Genomic DNA, 24,303 nt, shown 5'->3' with positions numbered 1-24,303 from the left:
GACAAATATTAAAAAAAACTAGAACATATTTAAAATACATTATAAATAAGACACAAATAAAAAGAAGAATAAGGCACAAATGATGAAAATCACCCAAAACTAGAAAAACTGAAAATGAATAATGAATCAGATCCGAAATATGCAAAATAAAATATTGTATGTAGATAAGGATATTTATTTATATTTATAGTGATGGAGCACACCTGCTTTACACAACTCGTCTGGTGTTTCCTTTTCTAAATTTTCCAGACAGTCCCTTCGGAAAAACTCTGTAAAATCAAAGATGTCTCTCCGATCTGAGAAATTGTACCCATCACTGAGGAAAGGATCTATCAGGTTGGACCCTCATCCTCACCAAGTCAAGAAGATATTTGAAGCTTTAAGGAAAGGATTAAAGTATGTATTCAATATCACTATATATTTCCTTTTGTCCAGAAGTAAATTCATCTTTAAATCCTGATTTATATAAAATGTAAATCGTCATATAGTGTTATGGATGATAACATCTGCATACATAACATTACTTACCCTGTACTGATCCTGAGTTACATCCTGTATTTTACTCCAGAGCTGCACTCACTATTCTGCTGGTGGAGTCACTGTGTACATAACATTACTTATCCTGTACTGATCCTGAGTTACATCCTGTATTATACTCCAGAGCTGCACTCACTATTCTGCTGGTGGAGTCACTGTGTACATACATTACTTATCCTGTACTGATCCTGAGTTACATCCTGTATTATACTCCAGAGCTGCACTCACTATTCTGCTGGTGCAGTCACTGTGTACATACATTACATTACTTATCCCAAGCCGACATCTCATCCCAATCAAGATCCCTCTTCCCCAAGAGGTGCGAGTAGAAGGATCTGACAACCTCCAGGATCCCTGATCTGGATCGCCTCAGGGACCCCATAGTGTCGACCAGTCCTGTAACTACTATACTATTCACTGACATCTTGCAGTTTCTGTAAGGGTCGGGCGAGCGGTACTTCCCGTAATCCCGCTCAAAAACAAAAGATGCGTGTTTATCGTACTGACACCTCATAAGCAAAGATTTCACTCTGGAGATCTCCTCGCGGCTACCTCCAGTTGAGACAAGATGCTCGAGTTTCCTCCTCAGACCCTGATACAGGCGGTACCTGCTCAGACTCCTGAGGTTCGAGAGCTGGCAGAAGAATCTCGCCACCCTTTTTCATCAGTATTTACACAAGAAAATCCCATGGCAGACAAAATGACTAGTGATAAAAATTCCCCATTAAATGTCACCTGCTTAACCCAGCAGGAAGTGCGGCGGCGTCTAAAAATCACTAAAATTTACAAATCTCCGGGCCCGGATGGGATACACCCTCGAGTACTGCAGGAATTAAGTACAGTCAATGATAGACCATTATTTTTAATCTTTAAAGACTCCATAATAACAGGGTCTGTACCACAGGACTGGCATATAGCAAATGTGGTGCCAATATTCAAAAAGGGACAAAAACTGAACTCGGAAATTATAGGCCAGTAAGCTTAACCTCTACTGTGGGTAAAATCCTGGAGGGCATTCTAAGGGATGCTATACTGGAGTATCTGAAGAGGAATAACCTCATGACCCAGTATCAGCACGGGTTTACTAGGGACCGTTCATGTCAGACTAATTCGATCAGTTTCTATGAAGAGGTAAGTTCCGGATTGGACCAAGGGAACCCAGTGGATGTAGTGTATATGGACTTTTCAAAAGCTTTTGATACGGTGCCACACAAAAGGTTGATACATAAAATGAGAATAATGGGGATAGGGGAAAATATGTGCAAGTGGGTTGAGAGCTGGCTCAGGGATAGGAAACAAAGGGTGGTTATTAATGGAGCACACTCGGACTGGGTAGCGGTTAGCAGTGGGATACCACAGGGGTCAGTATTGGGCCCTCTTCTTTTTAACATATTTATTAATGATAGGGGGCATTCAGAGTAGAATTTCAATATTTGCAGATGACAGTAAACTCTGCAGGGTAATCAATACAGAGGAGGACAATTTTATATTGCAGGATGATTTATGTAAACTAGAAGCTTGGGTTGATAAATGGCAAATGAGCTTTAATGGGGATAAATGTAAGGTCATGCACTTGGGTAGAAGAAATAAGATGTATAATTATGTGCTTAATTTTTAAACTCTGGACAAAACTGTCAATGAAAAAGACCTGGGTGTATGGGTGGATGACAAACTCATATTCAGTGGCCAGTGTCAGGCAGCTGCTACAAAGGCAAATAAAATAATGGATTAAAAGAGGCATAGATGCTCATGAGGAGAACATAATTTTACCTCTATACAAGTCACTAGTTCGACCACACTTAGAATACTGTGCACAGTTCTGGTCTCCGGTGTATAAGAAAGACATAGCTGAACTAGAGCGGGTGCAGAGAAGAGCGACCAAGGTTATTAGAGGACTGGGGGGTCTGCAATACCAAGATAGGTTATTACACTTGGGGCTATTTAGTTTGGAAAAACGAAGACTAAGGGGTGATCTTATGTTAATGTATAAATATATGAGGGGACAGTACAAAGACCTTTCTGATGATCTTTTTAATCATAGACCTGAAACCGGGACAAGGGGGCATCCTCTGCATTTGGAGGAAAAAAGGTTAGCATAATAACAGACATGGATTCTTTACTGTAAGAGCAGTGAGACTATTGAACTCTCTGCCGTATGATGTTGTAATGAGTGATTCATTACTTAAATTTAAGAGGGGACTGGATACCTTTCTGGAAAAGTATAATGTTACAGGGTATATACACTAGATTCCTTGATAGGGCGTTGATCCAGGGAACTAGTCTGATTGCCGTATGTGGAGTCGGGAAGAATTTTTTTCCCCAATGTGGAGCTTACTCTTGCCACATGGGTTTTTTTTGCCTTCCTCTGGATCAACATGTTAGGGCATGTTAGGTTAGGCTATGGGTTGAACTAGATGGACTTATAGTCTTCCTTCAACCTTAATAACTATGTAACTATGTAACCCTTTCCTTGAACATCTCCCACCACTCTGACTTACTACTACAAAGATCCAGTAAGGGTACCTGGCTCTGAAGAAAATCCTAAAAGGACTGTCTTATCTCCGCTTCTTCCAACAGAGACGAATTGAACCTCCAAAAGCCTCTTCCCATCCGGAGGGTCTCTGTAACATTCAGAGAAAACAAAATTAAACAGTGGTTGGAGAACTCCACCTCAACAGCAGACACTGCTGAAGAGACAGCTTCCTCCTTTAAAAAAAACCTATCTATTCAAGACCTACAATTACCTCTATGATAGGTGAACCCCTCGTGGCCTGGGGTGTGCCGAATGTGGACATCCACCAGGCGAGTCTCACTAGCTATACTATTTAGGGCGACGCTATGATAAGTCAACTTGTGTCTGGAACCTCCTCTATCTCGGGGCCTCGTGCCAGCATTGAAGTCCCCTCCAAAGACAACCTGCCGACTTGTAAAAAGGTAGGGCTTGATCCTCATAAAGAGACACTTCCGGTCCCACTTAGATTAGGGACCATAGATGTTAATGAGCTGGAGCTCTTGTCCCTTCATGAAGACATCTAAGACCAGGCACATCCCCATTTCTAACTCAATAACCCGTCGGCATTCCACCGGTGCGGTAAAAAGGACCGCCACTCCGCTATATGGCTCGGCCGCAAAAGACCAATAGGAGGGCTCGGGTCTCTACCCCCTCTTAGGTTTAAACACATCTGCCATGTTGGGCAGCCTGGTCTCTTGCAAGAAGAAAATGTCAGCTTCAACCCAGCTGAGAAAATCAAAGGACGCAAATCTAGCTGTATTTGACTTGCTGGCGACATTAATGGATGCCAGCGTCAACGGATTGGGTACCGCCATCATTGGTGATTGAGTTAGATGGCTTTCTTCTTTCCACTCCCCTTATCCTCTGCCTCAGAGGAGGAATCCTTCCCCCTCTTTAATGACATGGAGGTATCCATTTCCACATGTTTTTTCTTTTTATCATCCTCGTCTCTGGACTCTGGGACACTCCCTTCCTCCAAGGACCTTACATTCCCAGAAGAAGGAGACTCGGTGCCCCCTGTAAGCCCTGCCGAAGCCGGAACCTCACCCTCAGCTTCCTCCTCAGAGTAAGAGATGTTCTCAAGGGCTTGGAACCGGTTAGAAAGACCAACCAGAGGGGAGTCAGTTTTTCCTTCCTTAGGTACCTTGGTCAGAGCGGGAGAAGATGTTTTATCTCCATCTTTCTCTTCTTTTTGGTGCCGAGCTTACGCTTGTCCTGTAGCCACTGCCTATTATCCTCATCCATACTTTCATAATGGGAGGATTCGGAGGCCGTGGTGCTTTCCTCCCTGTGGATCCTTCTGACCTCCTCATCCAACTCATCATCCCTCGGGGCCTCAGCAGCAAGACTGGCGTCCAGGACAGGGGCCACCCCTGTAGCACGGGGCTCGCCCAGCTCCTTATCCTGTTTGTGCCTGTCTAGACTCCTCAGCTTGGCAGGCGTCTTTTTATTGCTTTTCCTCCTTGGCCCCTCAGTTCCCTCACCTCTGCTAGTCCCTTCCCCAGCAGAATCAGCCACACGGCTTTCTCCCACCGGGGTCACAACTGCATTAGAAAAGGAGTGAGGACAGTGGCTGAATCGGTGACCTAATTCACCACACAGGTGGCACCTAATCTCTACACAAGATGCAGCAAGATGGCCGATATCCCCACACAATGCACATTTTTGTACAGTGCAGTTTGCACCGAAGTGTGTGGGGTCGCCGCACCTGTGACAGAGCTTCGGTTGCCCCTGGTAGAAGACCAGGATACGATCCCTACCCAGGAAGGCAGATGATGGTATGTGGGCCACCGTACCATCTGAACGCTTAAGTTTTACCATAAATGTCCAAACTCGTCACGGTTTTTCTTTGGCATCTCCACCACCTCCCCATACCGGCCAAGCCACGTCATGATGTCATAACAAGAAAGCGACTCCTTATAGGTCATCACGGACACTTTCTTGACTTGGTTTTGGCAAGACACCACCTGAACGGCAAAGTCTCACCAGCCAGGCTCATTTTTTGCCAATTCATAGTTCGAACAGAAGAGCTCAAGCCCCTCCGGCCAAAGCTGACATCAAACTCAGGCATGGAATAGGGATGCATCAAGGCATAGATGTCAATCTCCTTGAAGTCCATCCTCAGCAGGAGCTCCATAACCTTCCACTTTGGAGGACACGCATCACTGCCCCTCCACCGAAGACAGACCACATTCCTACACACACTACCAGGCCTGGCCGTTGGGAGGGACCATACTGTATCCCCCCTCTTTGCTCTCGGAAGGCTCCGAGGCCATGCCTCTCTATCCAGATGGATAGATCAACCTCTCGACCCTCTACAATTAGTGATCTCTCCCCCTTTAGAGCCTCCAGGAGATGCCGTTGCAATATGCCATCCCTAGAGCCCAGAGACGAGGAGGACACCCTATTTCCCCCGGAGGTGACAGCGGCAAAGCTCCTGACAGGTGCTGCCACCACCGAGGGGGCAACCGGACCAGTGACCACATCCACACCAACAATATCACAAATAACCACCTCCATAACCCCTCACCCTCCACCAAACCAGCAACCACACCACTAGACAAAGAGTTTTCCTCATCCATACCCACCACCACATTCACTCCTGCTGGAGTTGGCAAGGTGCAACAAATGAACAATCCCTTTAAGAGGGAAACTCAAGTCTTTTCTGAGGTAGTGCAAACAATCAACAAGTCACTTATTAACTTTAAGACAATAGAAACTTTCACGTCGTCATCAGGAACAGTTTCTTCGCAAAGTCTTCTTTCTTGTAAAACCAGTAGAGAGCACCCTTAAGAAGGTGCAAACTATGTACAAACATGTTCTAATCATGCGCAGTTCATGATTCCAATGTTCTTCAAACAATGATAAAACATGAAACAATAGGGATCCCGGGTAAACAAAGGGATCCCTTTAAATGTTAACCCTGAATGGGTTTTGAGCAGCGAAAGAGAATGTTTTTTAAACTACAGTTAGGTCCATATATATTTGGACAGAGACAACATTTTTCTAATTTTTGTTATAGACATTACCACAATGAATTTTAAGCAAAACAATTCAGATGCAGTTGAAGTTCAGACTTTCAGCTTTCATTTGAGGGTATCCACATTAAAATTGGATGAAGGGTTTAGGAGTTTCAGCTCCTTAACATGTGCCACCCTGTTTTTAAAGGGACCAAAAGTAATTGGACAGAATAAATAATTTTAAATAAAATGTTCATTTCTAGTACTTGGTTGAAAACCCCTTGTTGGCAATGACTGCCTGAAGTCTTGAACTCATGGACATCACCAGACACAGTGTTTCCTCCTTTTTGATGCTCTGCCAGGCCTCCACTGCGGTGGTTTTCAGTTGCTGTTTGTTTGTGGGCCTTTCTGTCTGAAGTTTAGTCTTTAACAAGTGAAATGCATGCTCAATTGGGTTGAGATCAGGTGACTGACTTGGCCATTCAAGAATATTCCACTTCTTTGCTTTAATAAACTCCTGGGTTGCTTTGGCTTTATGTTTTGGGTCATTGTCCATCTGTAGTATGAAATGACGACCAATCAGTTTGGCTGCATTTGGCTGGATCTGAGCACACAGTATGGCTCTGAATACCTCAGAATTCATTTGGCTGCTTCTGTCCTGTGTCACATCATCAATAAACACTAGTGACCCAGTGCCACTGGCAGCCATGCATGCCCAAGCCATCACACTGCCTCTGCCGTGTTTTACAGATGATGTGGTATGCTTTGGATCATGAGCTGTACCACGCCTTCGCCATACTTGTCTCTTTCCATTATTCTGGTAGAGGTTGTTCTTGGTTTCATCTGTCCAAAGAATGTTCTTCCAGAACTGTGCTGGCTTTTTTAGATGTTTTTTAGCAAAGTCCAGTCGAGCCTTTTTATACTTGATGCTTATGAGTGGCTTGCACCGTGCAGTGAACCCTCTGTATTTACTTTTCTGCAGTCTTCTCTTTATGGTAGATTTGGATATTGATACGCCGACCTCCTGGAGAGTGTTGTTCACTTGGTTGGCTGTTGTGAAGGGGTTTCTCTTCACCATGGAGATTATTCTGCGATCATCCACCTCTGTTGTATTCCGTGGGCGCCCAGGTTTTTTTGCATTGATGAGTTCACCAGTGCTTTCTTTCTTTCTCAGGATGTACCAAACTGTAGATTTTGCCACTCCTAATATTGTAGCAATTTCTCGGATGGGTTTTTTCTGTTTTCGCAGCTTAAGGATGGCTTGTTTCACCTGCATGGAGAGCTCCTTTAACCGCATGTTTACTTCACAGCAAAACCTTCCAAATGCAAGCACCACACCTCAAATCAACTCCAGGCCTTTTATCTGCTTAATTGAGAATTACATAACGAAGGGATTGCCCACACCTGTCCATGAAATAGCCTTGGAGTCAATTGTCCAATTACTTTTGGTCCCTTTAAAAACAGGGTGGCACATGTTAAGGAGCTGAAACTCCTAAACCCTTCATCCAATTTTAATGTGGATACCCTCAAATGAAAGCTGAAAGTCTGAACTTCAACTGCATCTGAATTGTTTTGTTTAAAATTCATTGTGGTAAAGTCTGTAACCAAAATTAGAAAAATGTTGTCTCTGTCCAAATATATATGGACCTAACTGTATGTACAGTTTTTCAGGGCTCCGAGGTTTATTGGAGTTCTGGGGGTAGTACCAGTGGGGGTAGTCCTGTTGGGTACTGGTGGCTACCACCGGGTACTACATAGAGTGCGTCCTCACTCTGGATTGGGGTATGTGTGCTCACAGTTCTCCTTGCCATGGAGGTCTGAGTGCACTTTGAGCACATGGTGACCGGTGCAGGGGTCACCTGTTCGGGTGTGGAGTAGTAGAGCGATGCTACAGTGATGTCGGGTTTGTACTTGTGGACGTGCAGAGCATACCACCCCTTATCACCCCAGTACCTGACACGATCACCCGGGTACAGATCCCGGCCTGAGTGTCCTTCGATGAGGTGCGTCTCCACATTCACAAAGACTTCAAGGGCGAGGTCGCGCTCCTTTATGAAGCCCCAACCCCCTTGCATACGGAAAGTCACCACGGTCCCACAATGCTGTGGGCCCCAGTCCTCCTCGGCCATCTGCCTAGCCTTTGCTTTGGCCTGCAGGTCCCTCTCACGGTCAGCCTGAAGTCGGAGCTCCTTCTTCCTAGCCCACCCCTCCTCCTGCTGACGCAGCTGCCGGCGGTATTCTTCATGGGCGATTTCCGCCAGACTCTCCCCCTCTGGCTGGTCCTCCCCAGGGAACCCGATCAGGTTGGTGGTGGCGGGGGTCCACTTAAAGGTCACCACCTCTCCCTGGATATCCACTTTCTGCCTGAGGGGCTGCAGCGGAACGTCTGAGGTCCTCATAGTCTCCCATGGCCTCTCCCACTCTAAGCAACTACACACCCGGCCAGGTGGTGGTGATGGGGGTGAATCTACGTCCACTAGCAGGGACCCTCGGCTACCGGGGCAGGGTCAGTGTCGTTACCTGCCTCCGTGGCATCTCTGGTGCCGATCTCTGCCGCAGGCTGGGGCTCGGAGAGTTGGCTGCATGGTTGCTTCTCAGGGCCGGCGGTTGCACGTTGGTAAAGGTTCCGGAGCTGCCGACACAGCTCGTTGACTTCCTCTCCCAGAACCTCCTGGTTTGCGCATCCTGGCAGAGTTCCACTCGGCTCCCATTGGCTGGAGTAGCGATGGGTGTTCTCCCACTCTTCCGGACTGCCTCCGCTCGCCATGATGCCAACCTGGTTCTGCCGAATGGCGTCCAGCGGTTCTTGCTCCTCCTCCTCCGGAGGGCGGTTCCTTCTTCGTCCTCCACCATCCCAGACCAGGAGGCGGACCTTTTTTGTTGATGGGCATATTTCCCGGATATACTAGTATCTGTGAGGGGCTGGCTTTACTTTCGCGCCGTTCTTCCATGCTACGCCCACGATGACACGCCCCACTCCTCCAGCACGCCACATGGTGCTGCAATGGCGGCGGTTTTGGTGGGAATTTTGGCGATAACCAGCAATACACAGTCTTTAAGCAATTCACAGTTCTTATACGATTCTGACACAGTTCTTAGGCGCACATGACCCTATTTTTCGGGCTTAAGTAGATCCTGTTCGTGACGCCAAAGTTGGATCGCCCCCACGTAAGGGCGATGGGGTATTCGGTAACGTGTCCTTCAGTTCCCTCAGTGGGGATGTCACGGTGGCCCGACCCGGACCGTGGCCCTATGAGAGACGCCCAATAAAAGGCAGAGTTTGTAGATAACAGTAGTGTTCGTGATGCCACCTGTGGTATTCGGTCAGGGTGACCGACGCTGCTTAGGGGTCCACCGGGTTGAAGTTATGGCAGCTAGATGGTGTACCTTCCCACAGGTGAAGTATTTCCCCAGGGCTTCCCAGGGGTGTAGATGGTGATGGTGGATGATGAAAGGCACGGCAAATAACGAGGACACAATGGGTGCAGTCTCTTTACCTTTACTGAAGGCTTCAGCATCTACAGTCCAGCGTGCCGGATGACAGGGTAGGCAGGGTCCGGCCGGTCTGATGGCAATTCCAGAGTCCCCTTATCCAGTTGGAAATCAGTAGCCTTCCCCTTGCGCACAGTAACGTAGTAGGTCCCTACTTGCATAATCTACCATAAGGTCCTCACTGTTGTTACCTCTCTCTCTCTCTCTCTGTCCCCCAGATGGATAGGACAAACCCGTATGACGGTGATGGCCTGAGGCTATTTTATAGGGACCCTAGAGATGCCCCTCCTCCGCAATTGCCATCGTGTCTACTTAGGTGTTTAGGTCAGACAGCCAACTTGGAATTCACTGCCCTGTTGGTCTCTGAAGTAAAGCATAGAGTCTATTACTCCCTCGGTGTTCCGGCCACCAGATCTGCGCTTCAGATGGAGGTAGCCTGCTTCTAGCTGGTCTCCCACTGATGTTTTACTCCTGTTGCTGACTTCATTTCTCACTCACTACAGCACAATTCCCTTCTTGTCCTTTCTTAGGATGCTGCCACATGGGTTGCAGGCGCAGCTCCGTGTCCTTCTTTCCTTCTTCCTCAGACTTCAGTCTGGATCCAACCAGGGATCACCCCAGCCAGCTCGAGCAGGAGACCTTTCCTCGTCGGTCCCCAGCCAGGAACTCTCCTCTCCTTCTGACTCTGACCAACTTCCTAACCAACCCACCAGTTTTACCCTATGTGAGGAGTGGCCTAGTGGATAGAACCCTTAGCTCCCCCTGGTGGACTGGAGTGTGAAGTGTGTGTGTGTGGCTGTGATACCTGGTAAGGTGAACTCCTTTGGTGCCATCAGACTTAACATCACTCCCCACTAGTGGAAGAACGACATTACTGCAACGACAACGACTCTGGGGCGCTGCACCAACACAAAATAGGACTTTGGGAGGAGGACCGGAACTCCCAATCCTATCAACCCCCTCACACTGCCGCCACTCCTCAACTAAGTGATCAGTGGCAACAGCATTCAGGGGCACTGAGGCTACCGGAGCTGCCCCCGACACCAGGCCACTCCCCCCTCCCACTGAGGAGCACACCACAGCATCGTGGCCTGACCGTATGCCCGCCGCCAGGCTGCCCTCACTGTCCAGCCTCTCGGCTGATGCACCTGCTGCTACATCCCCGCTACTACAAGCAGAGACGGAGCTCTGCGCCTCATTACGTTGCTTTGTAATCTCCCCGCGCCTTTGTACCGGATCCACAGCAGAACCCGGGCTGGGCTGGGCAATGGGGCTTATACAGCGAGCTGACCCTGCAGCCAACTCGGGGTACAGGGAGGGGGGCATACACATAGCTTACCGCTTCCTGCAGCTTAGGTTTGATCTTCTTTACCTTTTTCTTCTGGTCCCCAGGTTCATCCTCATTGAGCTCAACTTTCAGTCTCCTTACCTCCGCCTGGAGCTGATTCTTCCTCGGTTTGGAGGAACCTGCAGCTTTGTTGCTTTTGCAGCGCAACTCCTCCTGGAGCCTCCTCAGGTTCTTACTCGCCTCTTCATACTCACGGAGGTAGCTCATGACCCGGGAGGCATAGGTGGACATAGACTCCTGGGGTCTCTGCAGCCCTCCGCAGTGAGGTCGGCCTCACCTTCGTGAGCACTCAGCTTTCCTCCGGAAGGACCGCCATCTTGCACGCTAGCAGGCTTCTCCTCAATGTTGGAAGCCTTGCGGCTTCTTGGGGTCTCTGCCGACCTGGGGGGAGTAGGAGCCACATTGCTGCGACTCCTGGTGGAGCGTCTCACCCCCGTGTCCTCTGATGTGCAGGCTGGTTGCTGGTTTCTTCTTCCCCCTGGTCCGGGAAGCAGAAGCCTGGGACTTGGCTCCTTCACTCATCCCAGGAAACCCACTCCCTCCCTGGGTAAGAGAGAGAGCAGGTCCCTGGGTGGAGAAGTGGTGATTCTCTGGAGCTCAGGAGCACAGAGCAGGATCAGCAGTGACCACACCCACAATTAGCACAATGAGCAGCAGCGGAACAGAGCTGCACTCACTATTCTGCTGGTGCAGTCACTGTGTACATACATTACATTACTGATTCTGTACTGATCCTGAGTTGTATCCTGCATTATACTCCAGAGCGGCACTCACTATTCTGCTTATTATTATTACTATTATTATTAATAGCTGGCAAGCTGTTGGACAGACATCCCCCTGGCAGCTAGGCTGATGAGATTGCTATGATAAGGCTGCTATTATATGTGGGGACAAGCTCTTCCTCCATTGTGACTGTGTAGACACTCATTATTACTATTATTATTTTTGAATATCAACTGCGCCATCATTTATATTTCTAGATTTAGATTGACCCTTAGTTCTCCATCCTCATCGACAGCTCTTGGCAGACAATGTCTTTTTTGGGCTGCTACAGACATGTATACAGGGCCTGACATGGTGGGACATTTTTAATTATTATTTCCAAATCTGTTCCCATAGACAGAACTAATGATCCATGTTTCTAGATCATAGGAGCATTCAAGACTACATGGGATCTATTATCAGCTGCTCATCTGCAGGATCCAAGGAAGCTCCTCACAGGTGGGACTGTCTGCTCTGCGTTCAGTATCACTGGAATGATTTATCGGGTGTCTCACGGGAGATGATTCAGCATCTGCCTCCTATAGCGAAATGGTTATTCTCTGTATATTATGTGGCTAGGAGAAATCTCCTTAGAAACTCCTCGTTAATTCACCATGGATTCCCAGGAAATAAGGTCCTAGATGGAAGATTCATGTAAAACAGAAGGAACACCAGCAGATTCTATTTTTTACTTGTGTGTTGACTTGAGTACAGCTACCTCCCACACAGCTATAAAACTCACGCAGAATAAGTTTTTCATCATTAGATGTCGCTGTAATTATGAATACAAGTATTCAAGCAATGTCTAATCAAATACAGAATGAGTGAACAGTGCTGGGAGATTTCTGCCCTGAAGCCGGAACACAAGTGTGATTACATGTGTGCAATAAAATACAGTATATAACTGGGAATGTGTACAAGATAAGTAATGTAATGTCATGTATAACTCCACCAGCAGAATAGTGAGTGCAGCTCTGGAGTATAATACAGGATATAACTCAGGATCAGTACAGGAAAAGTAATGTAATGTATGTAACCATGACATACAAAGCCATCCACAACCTGTCTCCTCCATACATCTGCGACCTCGTCTCCCGGTACTTTCCTGCACGCAACCTCCGATCCTCACAAGATCTCCTTCTCTACTCCCCTATTATCTCCTCTTCCCACAATCGCATACAAGATTTCTCTCGTGCATCCCCCCTACTCTGGAATGCTCTACCACAACATATCAGACTCTCGCCTACCATCGAAACCTTCAAAAAGAACCTGAAGACCCACCTCTTCCGACAAGCCTACAACCTGCAGTAACCACCGATTGACCAAACCGCTGCACAGCCAGCTCTACCCTCACCTACTGTATCCTCACCCATCCCTTGTAGATTGTGAGCCCTCGCGGGCAGGGTCCTCTCTCCTCCTGTACCAGTTGTGACTTGTATTGTTAAAGATTATTGTACTTGTTTTATTATGCATACCCCTCCTCACATGTAAAGCGCCATGGAATAAATGGCGCTATAATAATAAATAATAATAATAATAATAATAATAATAAATACACAGTGACTGCACCAGCAGAATAGTGAGTGCAGCTCTGGCGTATAATACAGGATGTAATTCAGGATCAGTACAGGATCAGTAATGTAATGTATGTACACAGTGACTGCACCAGTAGAATAGTGAGTGCAGCTCTGGAGTATAATACAGGATGTAATTCAGGATCAGTACAGGATAAGTAATGTAATGTATGTACACAGTGACTCCACCAGCAGAATAGTGAGTGCAGCTCTGGAGTATAATACAGGATGTAATGCAGGATCTGTACAGGATAAGTAATGTAATGTATGTACACAGTGACTCCACCAGCAGAATAGTGAGTGCAGCTCTGGAGTATAATACGGGATGTAACTCAGGATCAGTACAGGAAAAGTAATGTAATGTATGCACACAGTGACTCCACCAGTAGAATAGTGAGTGCAGCTCTGGAGTATAATACAGGATGTAATTCAGGATCAGTACAGGATTTGGCTACGTTCAGACTAGCGTTGTGCGCCGCTACGTCGGCGACGCGACGCACAACGCACCGAAAAACGCGGCAAAACGCATGCAAAAACGCTGCGTTTTGCGACGCGTGCGTCGTTTTTTGCCGAAAATCTGACGCAAGAAAAATGCAACTTGTGAGTGCAGCTCTGGAGTATAATACAGGATATAGCTCAGGATCAGTGCAGGGCATGTAATGTAATTTACATTTCTTAGTACCTCTTCCAGTAGGTATCTTTGGCTGCCTCCAGTGGGTATAAATGCTGGGCACCCTTTGAGTGACTGCAATCTGTAACCTATAAACAGTTGGGTGTTAGGTGTCGCCATATTATTGCTTTTTACATATGTTGACCTCCCAGGTGCTCTGCCACATGGAGCTGATCTGGAAGGTCTCACAGGAAATGATCAGGCCTCTGATTTTAGGCGTTCTAGGACTCGGAGACTTGAGCTGTTCTCCATGTGGCTATAAAGAAGAAATGTTCTCAGAGATTACAATCTGAAAACATGTTCATTAAGATCAGCTGTTTCCCTAAAGAGAGCTGTGACCTGTGTTGTGGTTTGCATAAAAATAATTGGCATAAACTTGGCTAATTTTGCAGCGAGTACCTTGAAGAACATCAAACGCAGCTGGATTTCCTGGCCGGCCAACAGAAAGACATAAAAAGAAACTCCAGACTGGTAAGGACGAGCGCTGCCTCCAGCCAAAGCCTTTACACCACTAATACCTGTTATTGTCTACTTGCTGCAGCTCAGATGTAATTACCTGAAAACGAATAGTCTTCCGTCTGTGGCACGAGTTTCCTTTAAATCACATTACACTCCTGTCGTTTATGTGAGGTGCCCCTTAGAGCACTAAATAGCAGAACCACACTGTGCCCACAAAATACAACCATAACATGCACATATATTACCATCGTAAAATGGCCAAATTATGTACGTGGTACAGGACTTGGAAAAATGGTCTGCCTTTTTATTTTAGGAACCGTACCACTCTTGTACTTGGGCTGGGTCTGATATTTATGAGGATGAGCTGCAAAAGTGCACTCGGGGCACAAACAAAGAGGACAACTTATTTCTCGTTTTAGTCAATCTTTCGGGGCTTAAAAGATACTGCTTTAAAGTGACCAAATAATACTTGACAGTATCTAAATAATGCTATTGCAAAGTATCCAAAGATTGCCATCCCATTGTTGCCAAATAATGGTGGCACGGATGTAAATACGTCTGAGAGGAGACCCCTAAATGGTGTTGGCATTGTACCCTTTTTGGCCAACCTATATTCTAGCCATGGATGAGTTTAGCTGTCAAAATAGAGACATCTCTACCTCCTACATACAGTTTCAATAGCTGTCGATTGATGGTTTCTGTGATTGTTTGGCAGGCAGCTATGTCACTCGACTATCTCATATAGAGTTTAACGCTCCTTTGTTAGCTATGAGAAAACTACTACCAGACATCTGTGGCATTGGCGTATCTCTAAGCATCAAAGGAACATCAATCCGAAATCAGACAAGACAGATCCTTAACTCCCTTTAAAATCATCTATCGGGGGCCCCCATACTCATTAGACTGTCAACTATACCCATCGATATCATTGGGTTTGTCCGCCATTAGTCTCATGTGTATGGGGGCCTATAGGATGTCCTACCAAGTTATTCATAAAGCTACATATCTTCTATTGTTACATGCAGATTATTCAATAACTATCCATTAGGGCTCATACTCATTTGCGAGAAAAATGGAAGAGTGCAATCCGATAAAAAATCAGATTGTACTCGGACCAATGTTAATTTATGAGATCAGACTGAGAAAAAAATCGTAGCATGCTTCGATTGTCCTTGCATCTTGGACGAGACTCGCCAATGCAAGTCAATGTGTGTGATAAAAAAAAAAATCGCACGGCACTCGGATCACGTGAGTGCCATCCGATTTTTACATACCCATGTCCTTGAAAATCCGACAATTCATCTGCCGCATACAATAAAATGACAGCGTGACCCGACAAAATAGAATAGACAGAATAGATATACTGTATACACATAGAATAGAGAGATATACTGATGTCAGTCACATATATACAGTGCCTACAAGTCGTATTCAACCCCCTGCAGATTTAGCAGGTTTACACATTTGGAATTAACTTGGCATTGTGACATTTGGACTGTAGATCAGCCTGGAAGTGTGAAATGCACTGCAGCAAAAAATAATGTTATTTATTTATTTATTTATTTATTTAATTGTGAAAAGTCTTTTCAGAGGGTCATTTATTATTCAACCCCTCAACCCACCAGAATTCTGTTTGGCTCCCCTAAAGTATTAAGAAGTAGTTCAGGCACAAAGAACAATGAGCTTCACATGTTTGGATTAATAATCTCTTTTTCCAGCCTTTTCTGACTATTTAAGACCCTCCCCAAACTTGTGAACAGCACTCATACATGGTCAACATGGGAAAGACAAAGGAGCATTCCAAGGCCATCAGAGACAAGATCGTGGAGGGTCACAAGGCTGGCAAGGGGTACAAAACCCTTTCCAAGGAGTTGGGCCTACCTGTCTCCACTGTTGGGAGCATCATCCGGAAGTGGAAGGCTTATGGAACTACTGTTAGCCTTCCACGGCCTGGACAGCCTTTGAAAGTCTCCTCCCGTGCCGAGGCCAGGCTTGTCCGAAGAGTCAAGGCTAACCCAAGGACAACAAGGAAGGAGCTCCGGGAAGATCTCATGGCAGTGGGGATATTGGTTTCAGTCAATACCATAAGTAACGTACTCCACCGCAATGGTCTCCGTTCCAGACGAGCCCGTAAGGTACCTTTACTTTCAAAGCGTCATGCCAAGGCTCGTCTACAGTTTGCTCATGATCACTTGGAGGACTCTGAGACTGACTGGTTCAAGGTTTTCTGGTCTGATGAGACCAAGATCGAGATCTTTGGTGCCAACCACACACGTGACGTTTGGAGACTGGATGGCACTGCATACGACCCCAAGAATACCATCCCTACAGTCAAGCATGGTGGTGGCAGCATCATGCTGTGGGGCTGTTTCTCAGCCAAGGGGCCTGACCATCTGGTCCGCATCCATGGGAAGATGGATAGCACGGCCTACCTGGAGATTTTGGCCAAGAACCTCCGCTCCTCCATCAAGGATCTTAAGATGGGTCGTCATTTCATCTTCCAACAAGACAACGACCCAAAGCACACAGCCAAGAAAATCAAGGCCTGGTTCAAGAGGCAAAAAATCAAGGTGTTGCAGTGGCCTAGTCAGTCTCCTGACCTTAACCCAATTGAAAACTTGTGGAAGGAGCTCAAGATTAAAGTCCACATGAGACACCCAAAGAACCTAGATAACTTGGAGAAGATCTGCATGGAGGAGTGGGCCAAGATAACTCCAGAGACCTGTGCCGGCCTGATAAGGTCTTATAAAAGACGATTATTGACTGTAATTGCAAACAAAGGTTATTCCACAAAATATTAAACCTAGGGGTTGAATAATAATTGACCCACACTTTTATGTTTAAAATTTATAAAAATTTAACTGAGCAACAAAACTTTTTGATTTGTAAGATTTATGCATCTGTTAATAAATCCTGCTCTTGTTTGAAGTTTGAAGGCTCTAACTTATTTGCATCTTATTAAACCTGCTAAATCTGCAGGGGGTTGAATACTACTTGTAGGCACTGTAGTTAGTACAATGCTTGTGTAGCTTATTGCACATGTATTTTATTACTAAACAAATATTTTATGAAAAAAAATGGTTTGGGATCCCTTGAAATTGTATTAACCAGCAGAATGAAAGCAGACAGCTGGGGCTGATGTTTATAGCCTGGGAAGGCGGTAATGCCCATAGAGCTTCCCAGGCTATTAATATCAGATCATAACTGTATACTTAGCCTTTACTGGTTATTAAATGGGGAGCCCTCCCAAAAAGTACTGACCCCCTATAATTAGTAACCAGCAAAGTCTAGGCAGACATCTTCGGGCTGATATTAATAGCCTATGAAGGGGCCATGAATATTGGCCCCCTCCCAGACTTAAAACACGAGCTCTCAGCTGCCCCAGAAATGGTGCATTCATAAGATGCGCCAATTCTGGCACATAGCCTCGCTCTTCCCAATTGCCCTGGTGCAGTGGCAGGTGGCATGATAGTATTGTGGTTGATGTCACCTTTGTATTGTCAGGTGACATCAAGCCCTTGTCTTAGCATTGGAGAGACATCTCCAAGGGGCCCCCATTACTAGCCCCTTAGTCAAATTGTTAAAAAAAATTACACAGACTCCTTTATTGACTCTAAATTAATCAAAAACAAGTATACTCACCTTAGGCTAGGTTCACATTGCGTTAGTGCAGTCCGTTCAACACATACGTTAAACGGACTGCGCTAACGCAAGTGCCGACTTTGGCACAGCGCTAGTGCAGATGGAGCATCTGCTAGCTCCATCTGCACTAGCAGTGATGGACCCGGAAACGCTGCAGCCCGCATCTCGGGTCCGTCACTCAATGACAGCACATCGCTAGCGCACGCCCATTGTGGGCGTGCGCTAGCGATGCATCCGACATTGCATTCAATGGCGGCGTTAACGGACTACGTTACACCTCGTCATGCCGGCGTGTAACGTAGTCCGTTTAACAGAGACACTGAACGCGGTGTGAACCTAGCGCTTAGTCCACTAAAGCCCATGTACCCTGCAAAAGAATTAAAATAATAAACAACCCCATTCCTCACTGGTCAGATGAGAAGATAATAATTCAATTAGCCCTTAACGTGTCGAGCTCTGCTACATCTAGATGGCAGGCTATATTGTTGCATGATGCGACTATATAGTCTTCCATCCAGCAGAGACACTGAGCTGCGTGAGCTTGCTCAGTTCAATGCCTCACGGTGACATGCTAAAGTTGAGACGAGTTCATATTCAGTTTACTCTTTTGACCTCACTGATGTCACCACAAGCATGAGAAAGTTCTCACTCTCATGGTGCCGTCAGAAAGGTCATCGGAGTTCAAATCCAATGAACTCAGATCAACTAAGTAATGTCGGTGTGAGCGGCATTAGAATGTTCTCACACTTAAGTTGACATCAGTGAGGTCAAAGAAGTTCATTGGATATGAACTCCGCTCAACTTTAGCATGTCACCATGGAGCAATGAGATGAGCAAGCACTTGCAGCTCAATATTGCTGCTGGATGTCAAGCTGTATAGTCGCATTATGAAACAATGCAGTCTGCCATCTAGATGTAGCAGCGCTCGATGCATTGCGGGCCAATTGGATTAGTACCTTCTCGTCTGACAGGTGAGGAATATGGTTGTTTATTATTTTCATTATTTTATGGGAGACATTGGCTTCAGTGGATTGGGAGTAAGGTGAGTATAAGTGTTTTTGGCTAATTTAAAGTTAATAAAGGAGTCTGTGTCATTTGTTCAAATAAAGGACAATTTGACTATCGGGTTAGTAATGGGGGTGTTTTATAGAGAGCTGATGTTTTTAGTCTGGGACTGGGCGAATATCCATGGCCTTTTCCTAGGCTATCAATATCAGCCCACAGCTATCTGCCTAGCCTTTGCTGGCTATTTATTATATGGGAAACCTACATCATTTTTGGGGGTCCCCATTTTAATAACCAGTAAATGCTTAGTATAGAGCTGTGAACTGATATTAATAGCCTGGGAAGCTCCATGCGTATTGCCCCCTTTCAGGTTATCAACATTTGCCCCCAGATGTCCACTTTCCCTCAGCTGGTTAATAAAATTTTGGGGGACTTGGACCACCGCCCATTCTAAGAACGAAGCTCTGAAGTCCCGATTAGTGATGAGCGAGTATGCTCATTACTTGAGTTTCTCCAAGCATGCTCTGGTGGTCTCCGAGTATTTCGATGTGCTCGGAGATTTAGTTTTTGTCGATGCAGCTGCATGATTTGCGGCTGCTAGACAGCTTGAATACATGTGGGGATTCCCTAACAAACAGGCAATCCCCACATGTATTCAAGCTGTCTAGCAGCCACAAATCATGCAGCTGCGTCGACAAAAACTAAATCTCTGAGCACACCGAAATACTCAAAGACCACCAGAGCATGCTCGGAGAAACTCGAGTAACGAGCATACTCGCTCATCACTAAGGCCGGCGTCACACACAGCGTAAAACAATACGGTCCGTATATTACGGCCGTAATACACTGAAAAGTCCCCAAAATAGTGGTCCGTAGCTCCTCCGTAGGCAGGGTGTGTCAGCGTTTTTTGCGCATGGCATCCTCCGTATGTAATCCGTATGGCATCCGTACTGCGTGTTTTTCTCGCAGGCTTGCAAAACCAACATACCGCTATAGAAGGGATCCATGTGTCACAAAAAAAAAAAAATATAATATATATATATATATATATATATATATATATATATATATATATATATATATATATATCAGTAGACACATATATATATATGGCTTTTGCTCAATATGAGTCCTGGTTTACATACAGTAAACCATGTCATATCCCCCTTTTTTTTGCATATTCCACACTACTAATGTTAGTAGTGTGTATATGCAAAATTTGGCCGTTCTATCTACTAAATTAAAGGGTAAAATGGCGGAAAAAATTGGCGTGGGCTCCCGCGCAATTTTCTCCGCCAGAGTAGTAAAGCCAGTGACTGAGGGCAGATATTAATAGCCTGGAGAGGGTCCATGGTTATTGGCCCCCCCCCCCCAGCTTAAAACACCTGCCCCCAGCCACCCCAGAAAAGGCACATCTGGAAGATGCGCCTATTCTGGCACTTGGCCACTTTCTTCCCATTCCCGTGTAGCGGTGGGATTTGGGGTAATGAAGGGTTAATGTCACCTTGCTATTATAAGGTGACATTAAGCCAAATTAATAATGGAGAGGCGTCAATTATGACACCTATCCATTATTAATCCAATACTAGTAAAGGGTTAAAAAAATACACAAACACATTATTAAAAATTATTTTAATGAAATAAAAACAAAGGTTGTTGTAATATTTTATTCAACGCCCAATCCAATCACTGAAGACCCTCGTTCTGTAACAAAAATAACATGATAAACCAACAATATCCCTACCTTCCGCAGATCTGTAAAGTCCAACGATGTAAATCCATCTGAAGGGGTTAAAATATTTTGCAGCCACGAGCTTTGCTAATGCAACGTTGTTCGTGGCTGCAAAACCCCAGGGAATGAAGGTAAAGTAGGTCAATGACCTATATTTACCTTCATTTGTGGTGAGGCGCCCTCTGCTGGTTGTTCCTAGATCGTGGGAATTTTCCTAGAAAGCTCCCAGGCTCGAGTTCATATGAGGACAACCAGCAGAGGGCGCCTCTTATGAACTCGAGCCTGGGAGCTTTCTAGGAAAGTTCCCACGATCTAGGAACAACCAGCAGAGGGCGCCTCACCGCAAATGCAGGTAAATATAGGTCATTGACCTACTTTACCTTCATTCCCCGGGGTTTTGCAGCCACGAACAACGTTGCATTAGCAAAGCTCGTGGCTGCAAAATATTTTAACCCCTTCAGATGGATTTACATCGTTGGACTTTACAGATCTGCGGAAGGTAAGGATATTGTTGGTTTATTATGTTATTTTTGTTACAGAACGAGGGTCTTCAGTGATTGGATTGGGCGTTGAATAAAATATTACAACAACCTTTGTTTTTATTTCATTAAAATAATTTTTAATAATGTGTTTGTGTATTTTTTTAACCCTTTACTAGTATTGGATTAATAATGGATAGGTGTCATAATTGACGCCTCTCCATTATTAATTTGGCTTAATGTCACCTTACAATGGCAAGGTGGCATTAACCCTTCATTACCCCATATCCCACTTCTACACGGGAATGGGAAGAGAGTGGCCAAGTGCCAGAATAGGCGCATCTTCCAGATGTGCCTTTTCTGGGGTGGCTGGGGGCAGATGTTTTTAGCCAGGGGGGGGGGGCCAATAACCATGGACCCTCTCCAGGCTATTAATATCTGCCCTCAGTCACTGGCTTTACTACTCTGGCGGAGAAAATTGGGCGGGAGCCCACGCCAATTTTTTCCGCCATTTAACCCTTTAATTTAGTAGATAGAACGGCCAAATTTTGCATATACACACTACTAACATTAGTAGTGTGGAATATGCAAAAAAAAGGTGATATGAGATGGTTTACTGTATGTAAACCATGTCTCATATCATGTCGGGTTTAGGAAGGAGATAGCAAAAGCCGGTAATTGAATTACCGGCTTTAAAGCTATCTAGCGCTGGAAGAAATATTAATATATATATATATATATATATATATGTCTCACTGACATATATATATATATATATACCTATTCTATGTGTACACATTTATTCCACCTATTCTATTGTAAGCTGTCAGTGTGATTTTACCCTACACCGCAACGAATTGCCGGCTTTTCTCTCTAACACAGCTGCGTATTTCTCGCAAGTCACACTGCTGGTCCGTTTGTAATCCGTATTTTTCAGGCTTCCATAGACTTTCATTGGCGTATTTCTTGCGCAGTACGGTGACAAACGCAGCATGCTGTGATTTTCTACGGCCGTAGAAAGCCGTATAATACGGATCAGTAAAATACGGCAGATAGGAGCAGGGGCATAGAGAATAATTGTGCCGTTTGTTTTGCGAGTTTTACGGACGTATTTTCTGCGCTCATACGTCCGTAAAACTCGCAAGTGTAACGGCGGCCTAATCCTGATTAATGCTATGATTGAGTATGTGTACCACCTCTCCATTCACTGTCTAAAAGACTGATTATGCTCTACAATGTCTTGTCAGTCCCACTGGCAATCAATGAAAAGGTGATGTGCATATTTATCTCTTCTCATTCAGGTCCCGTCAGTTGGCAAATAATTACCGGTAGTTGTTATGGTGGGCCCACCACTTCAACTTGTGCATTGCCATTGAAAGAGACTACACAAAGACTTATTTTACTGTAATAGGATAAATATCTCATTATTTTTTCAACTGCCTGTTAGTTTTGGGGAGGAGGCTAACTTTATGTGCACAGATTTTTATTTTTGCCATTTTAGATTCAAATGTTGGCCACAATGTAAAGAAACGTTTTACACACAGTATGAAAACATTTCCAAGTAATTTTTAAGTTTATGTGGAGAAAACCTAATAATTGTATAATAAAATCTTCTGCTGTCATAGCCCGAGTGAACTGCAAGCTTTAAGGACAAGTTTTTCATCCTTTGATTGTAAACAAAAGTATTTTCGTTCTCATGCAGGAACTTGAGACTTGTGAGGAACTGAGACACAAAACTTCTATGATACAGTGATTAACTTACCGTATATAAAAGTTGAAAATGTCATTAAAAACAATATGTCAATCAAGTGAATACTCACTGCCCGTCCTTTATTACAGGGTTACATCTATGACCTGGACAAGGTAAGTTCTAACAAGCTACCACCGAACCTGTGAAGGTTTGTTCACACTATGTTTTTTTACATCGTTTTTTCCCACATGAAAAATGCAGAGTTTTGTCAATAAACAAGCTATGTACAATATGCTCATTTTTGATGCGCTTTTCATGCATCTCATTGAATGGGTAAGAAAAATTAGCAGAAACGGTGACAAAATTGATATTCTGCGGTTCTAAAAAAAAAGCGACGCATCTCAAAAGGAAAAAATTGCACCATGTGAATGAAATTTTAGAAATCTCATTTATTTTGTTGCTACTGTAAAACACTGCTTTTTTTCACATGGAAAAAATACAGCAAAGTTGCTATTTGCAATCTTGGTTTTATTTCTGAAGGACGCGAGTCCAGCTTGAACCCAGAAAATCAAATCCTTTATTTCATGATTAAAATAGATATGGCAGCACTAAAATAAGTGTAGGCATAGGCATGTGTGGGGGTTAGAGGGGCAAGGAGGTAAAACCGAATGCGTTTTGAACGACTTCAACTCGGTCTGACCCAGCAGTGGTTTGAAATGCGTCCAGTTTCGTCTTGCACCTCTAATCCTCAGTCATTTCTAAGACTAGGCTTATTTTAGTGCTGCCATATCTATTAATAATTAATAATATTAAAAATTAAATAAAGGATTTGATTTTATGGATTGAAGCTGGACTCACTTCAGTCACAAGCAGTACCAGCGTCTGGCAGAGACGAGGCTTCGGGCTTCTCCACACCAGAAACTTACCTGATGTCCATCAAGGGTGAGCTGAATTTTTTCAATTTTTTCATTGATCATGGTTTTATAATTCAAGAGGTTGTCCACTACTAGAACAACCTCTTATTAAACTAAATGTTATGCTTCGCGGTCTCGCGGCTGTGATACAGTGGAATGACACGTGACGTCCGGCGCCCAATCAGCGCTGGCGTCACTGCCTCCTCCATTGGACAATCTGAACACGAAGAGGAAGCCAGGGATCGGCTGTAGCCTGGACTTGACTTCCTCTTCATGTTCAGTTAGTATGAAGGCGGAGGCAGTGGCGCCAGCGCTGATTGGGCACCGGGCGTCACATGTCACAACCCCGCATCACAGCCCCGAGACCGCGAGAGCCAATACCACTGGAACAGAGCTGGCATGGGAGGTGATTATAGGCTTAATTATGCTATCGGGAAAAATCCCTTTAATAACTTGCATGGTTGCTGTGTCCTCATCACCTTATCTTGAATCTCCTATCTTTGCTTCCGGTTTCTGCATGTTAGGCT

At 45.1% G+C, this 24,303-nt stretch overlaps 1 protein-coding gene across 4 annotated transcripts in view; it reads left to right on the top strand.

Moving 5' to 3' along the window:
* RIPOR3 (RIPOR family member 3) overlaps nt 1–24,303 on the top strand; it is a 230,003-nt gene that overhangs the window by 94,681 nt on the left and 111,019 nt on the right. For 2 of the 4 annotated variants that reach the window (XM_069750875.1, XM_069750876.1), the window contains exons 3-5: nt 250–396; nt 14,248–14,326; nt 23,012–23,035. In XM_069750875.1, coding sequence (XP_069606976.1) covers nt 250–396; nt 14,248–14,326; nt 23,012–23,035 — 250 coding nt within the window. The remainder of the gene's footprint in view (nt 1–249; nt 397–14,247; nt 14,327–23,011; nt 23,036–24,303) is intronic. The other 2 variants (XM_069750879.1, XM_069750878.1) reach the window with 1 other exon arrangement.

Source organism: Ranitomeya imitator, chromosome 2, assembly GCF_032444005.1.
Source record: "Ranitomeya imitator isolate aRanImi1 chromosome 2, aRanImi1.pri, whole genome shotgun sequence".
Taxonomy (NCBI): domain Eukaryota; kingdom Metazoa; phylum Chordata; class Amphibia; order Anura; family Dendrobatidae; genus Ranitomeya; species Ranitomeya imitator.
The sequence above is the reverse complement of the archived record's forward strand: the minus strand, read 5'-3'. Positions and strand labels throughout refer to the sequence as shown.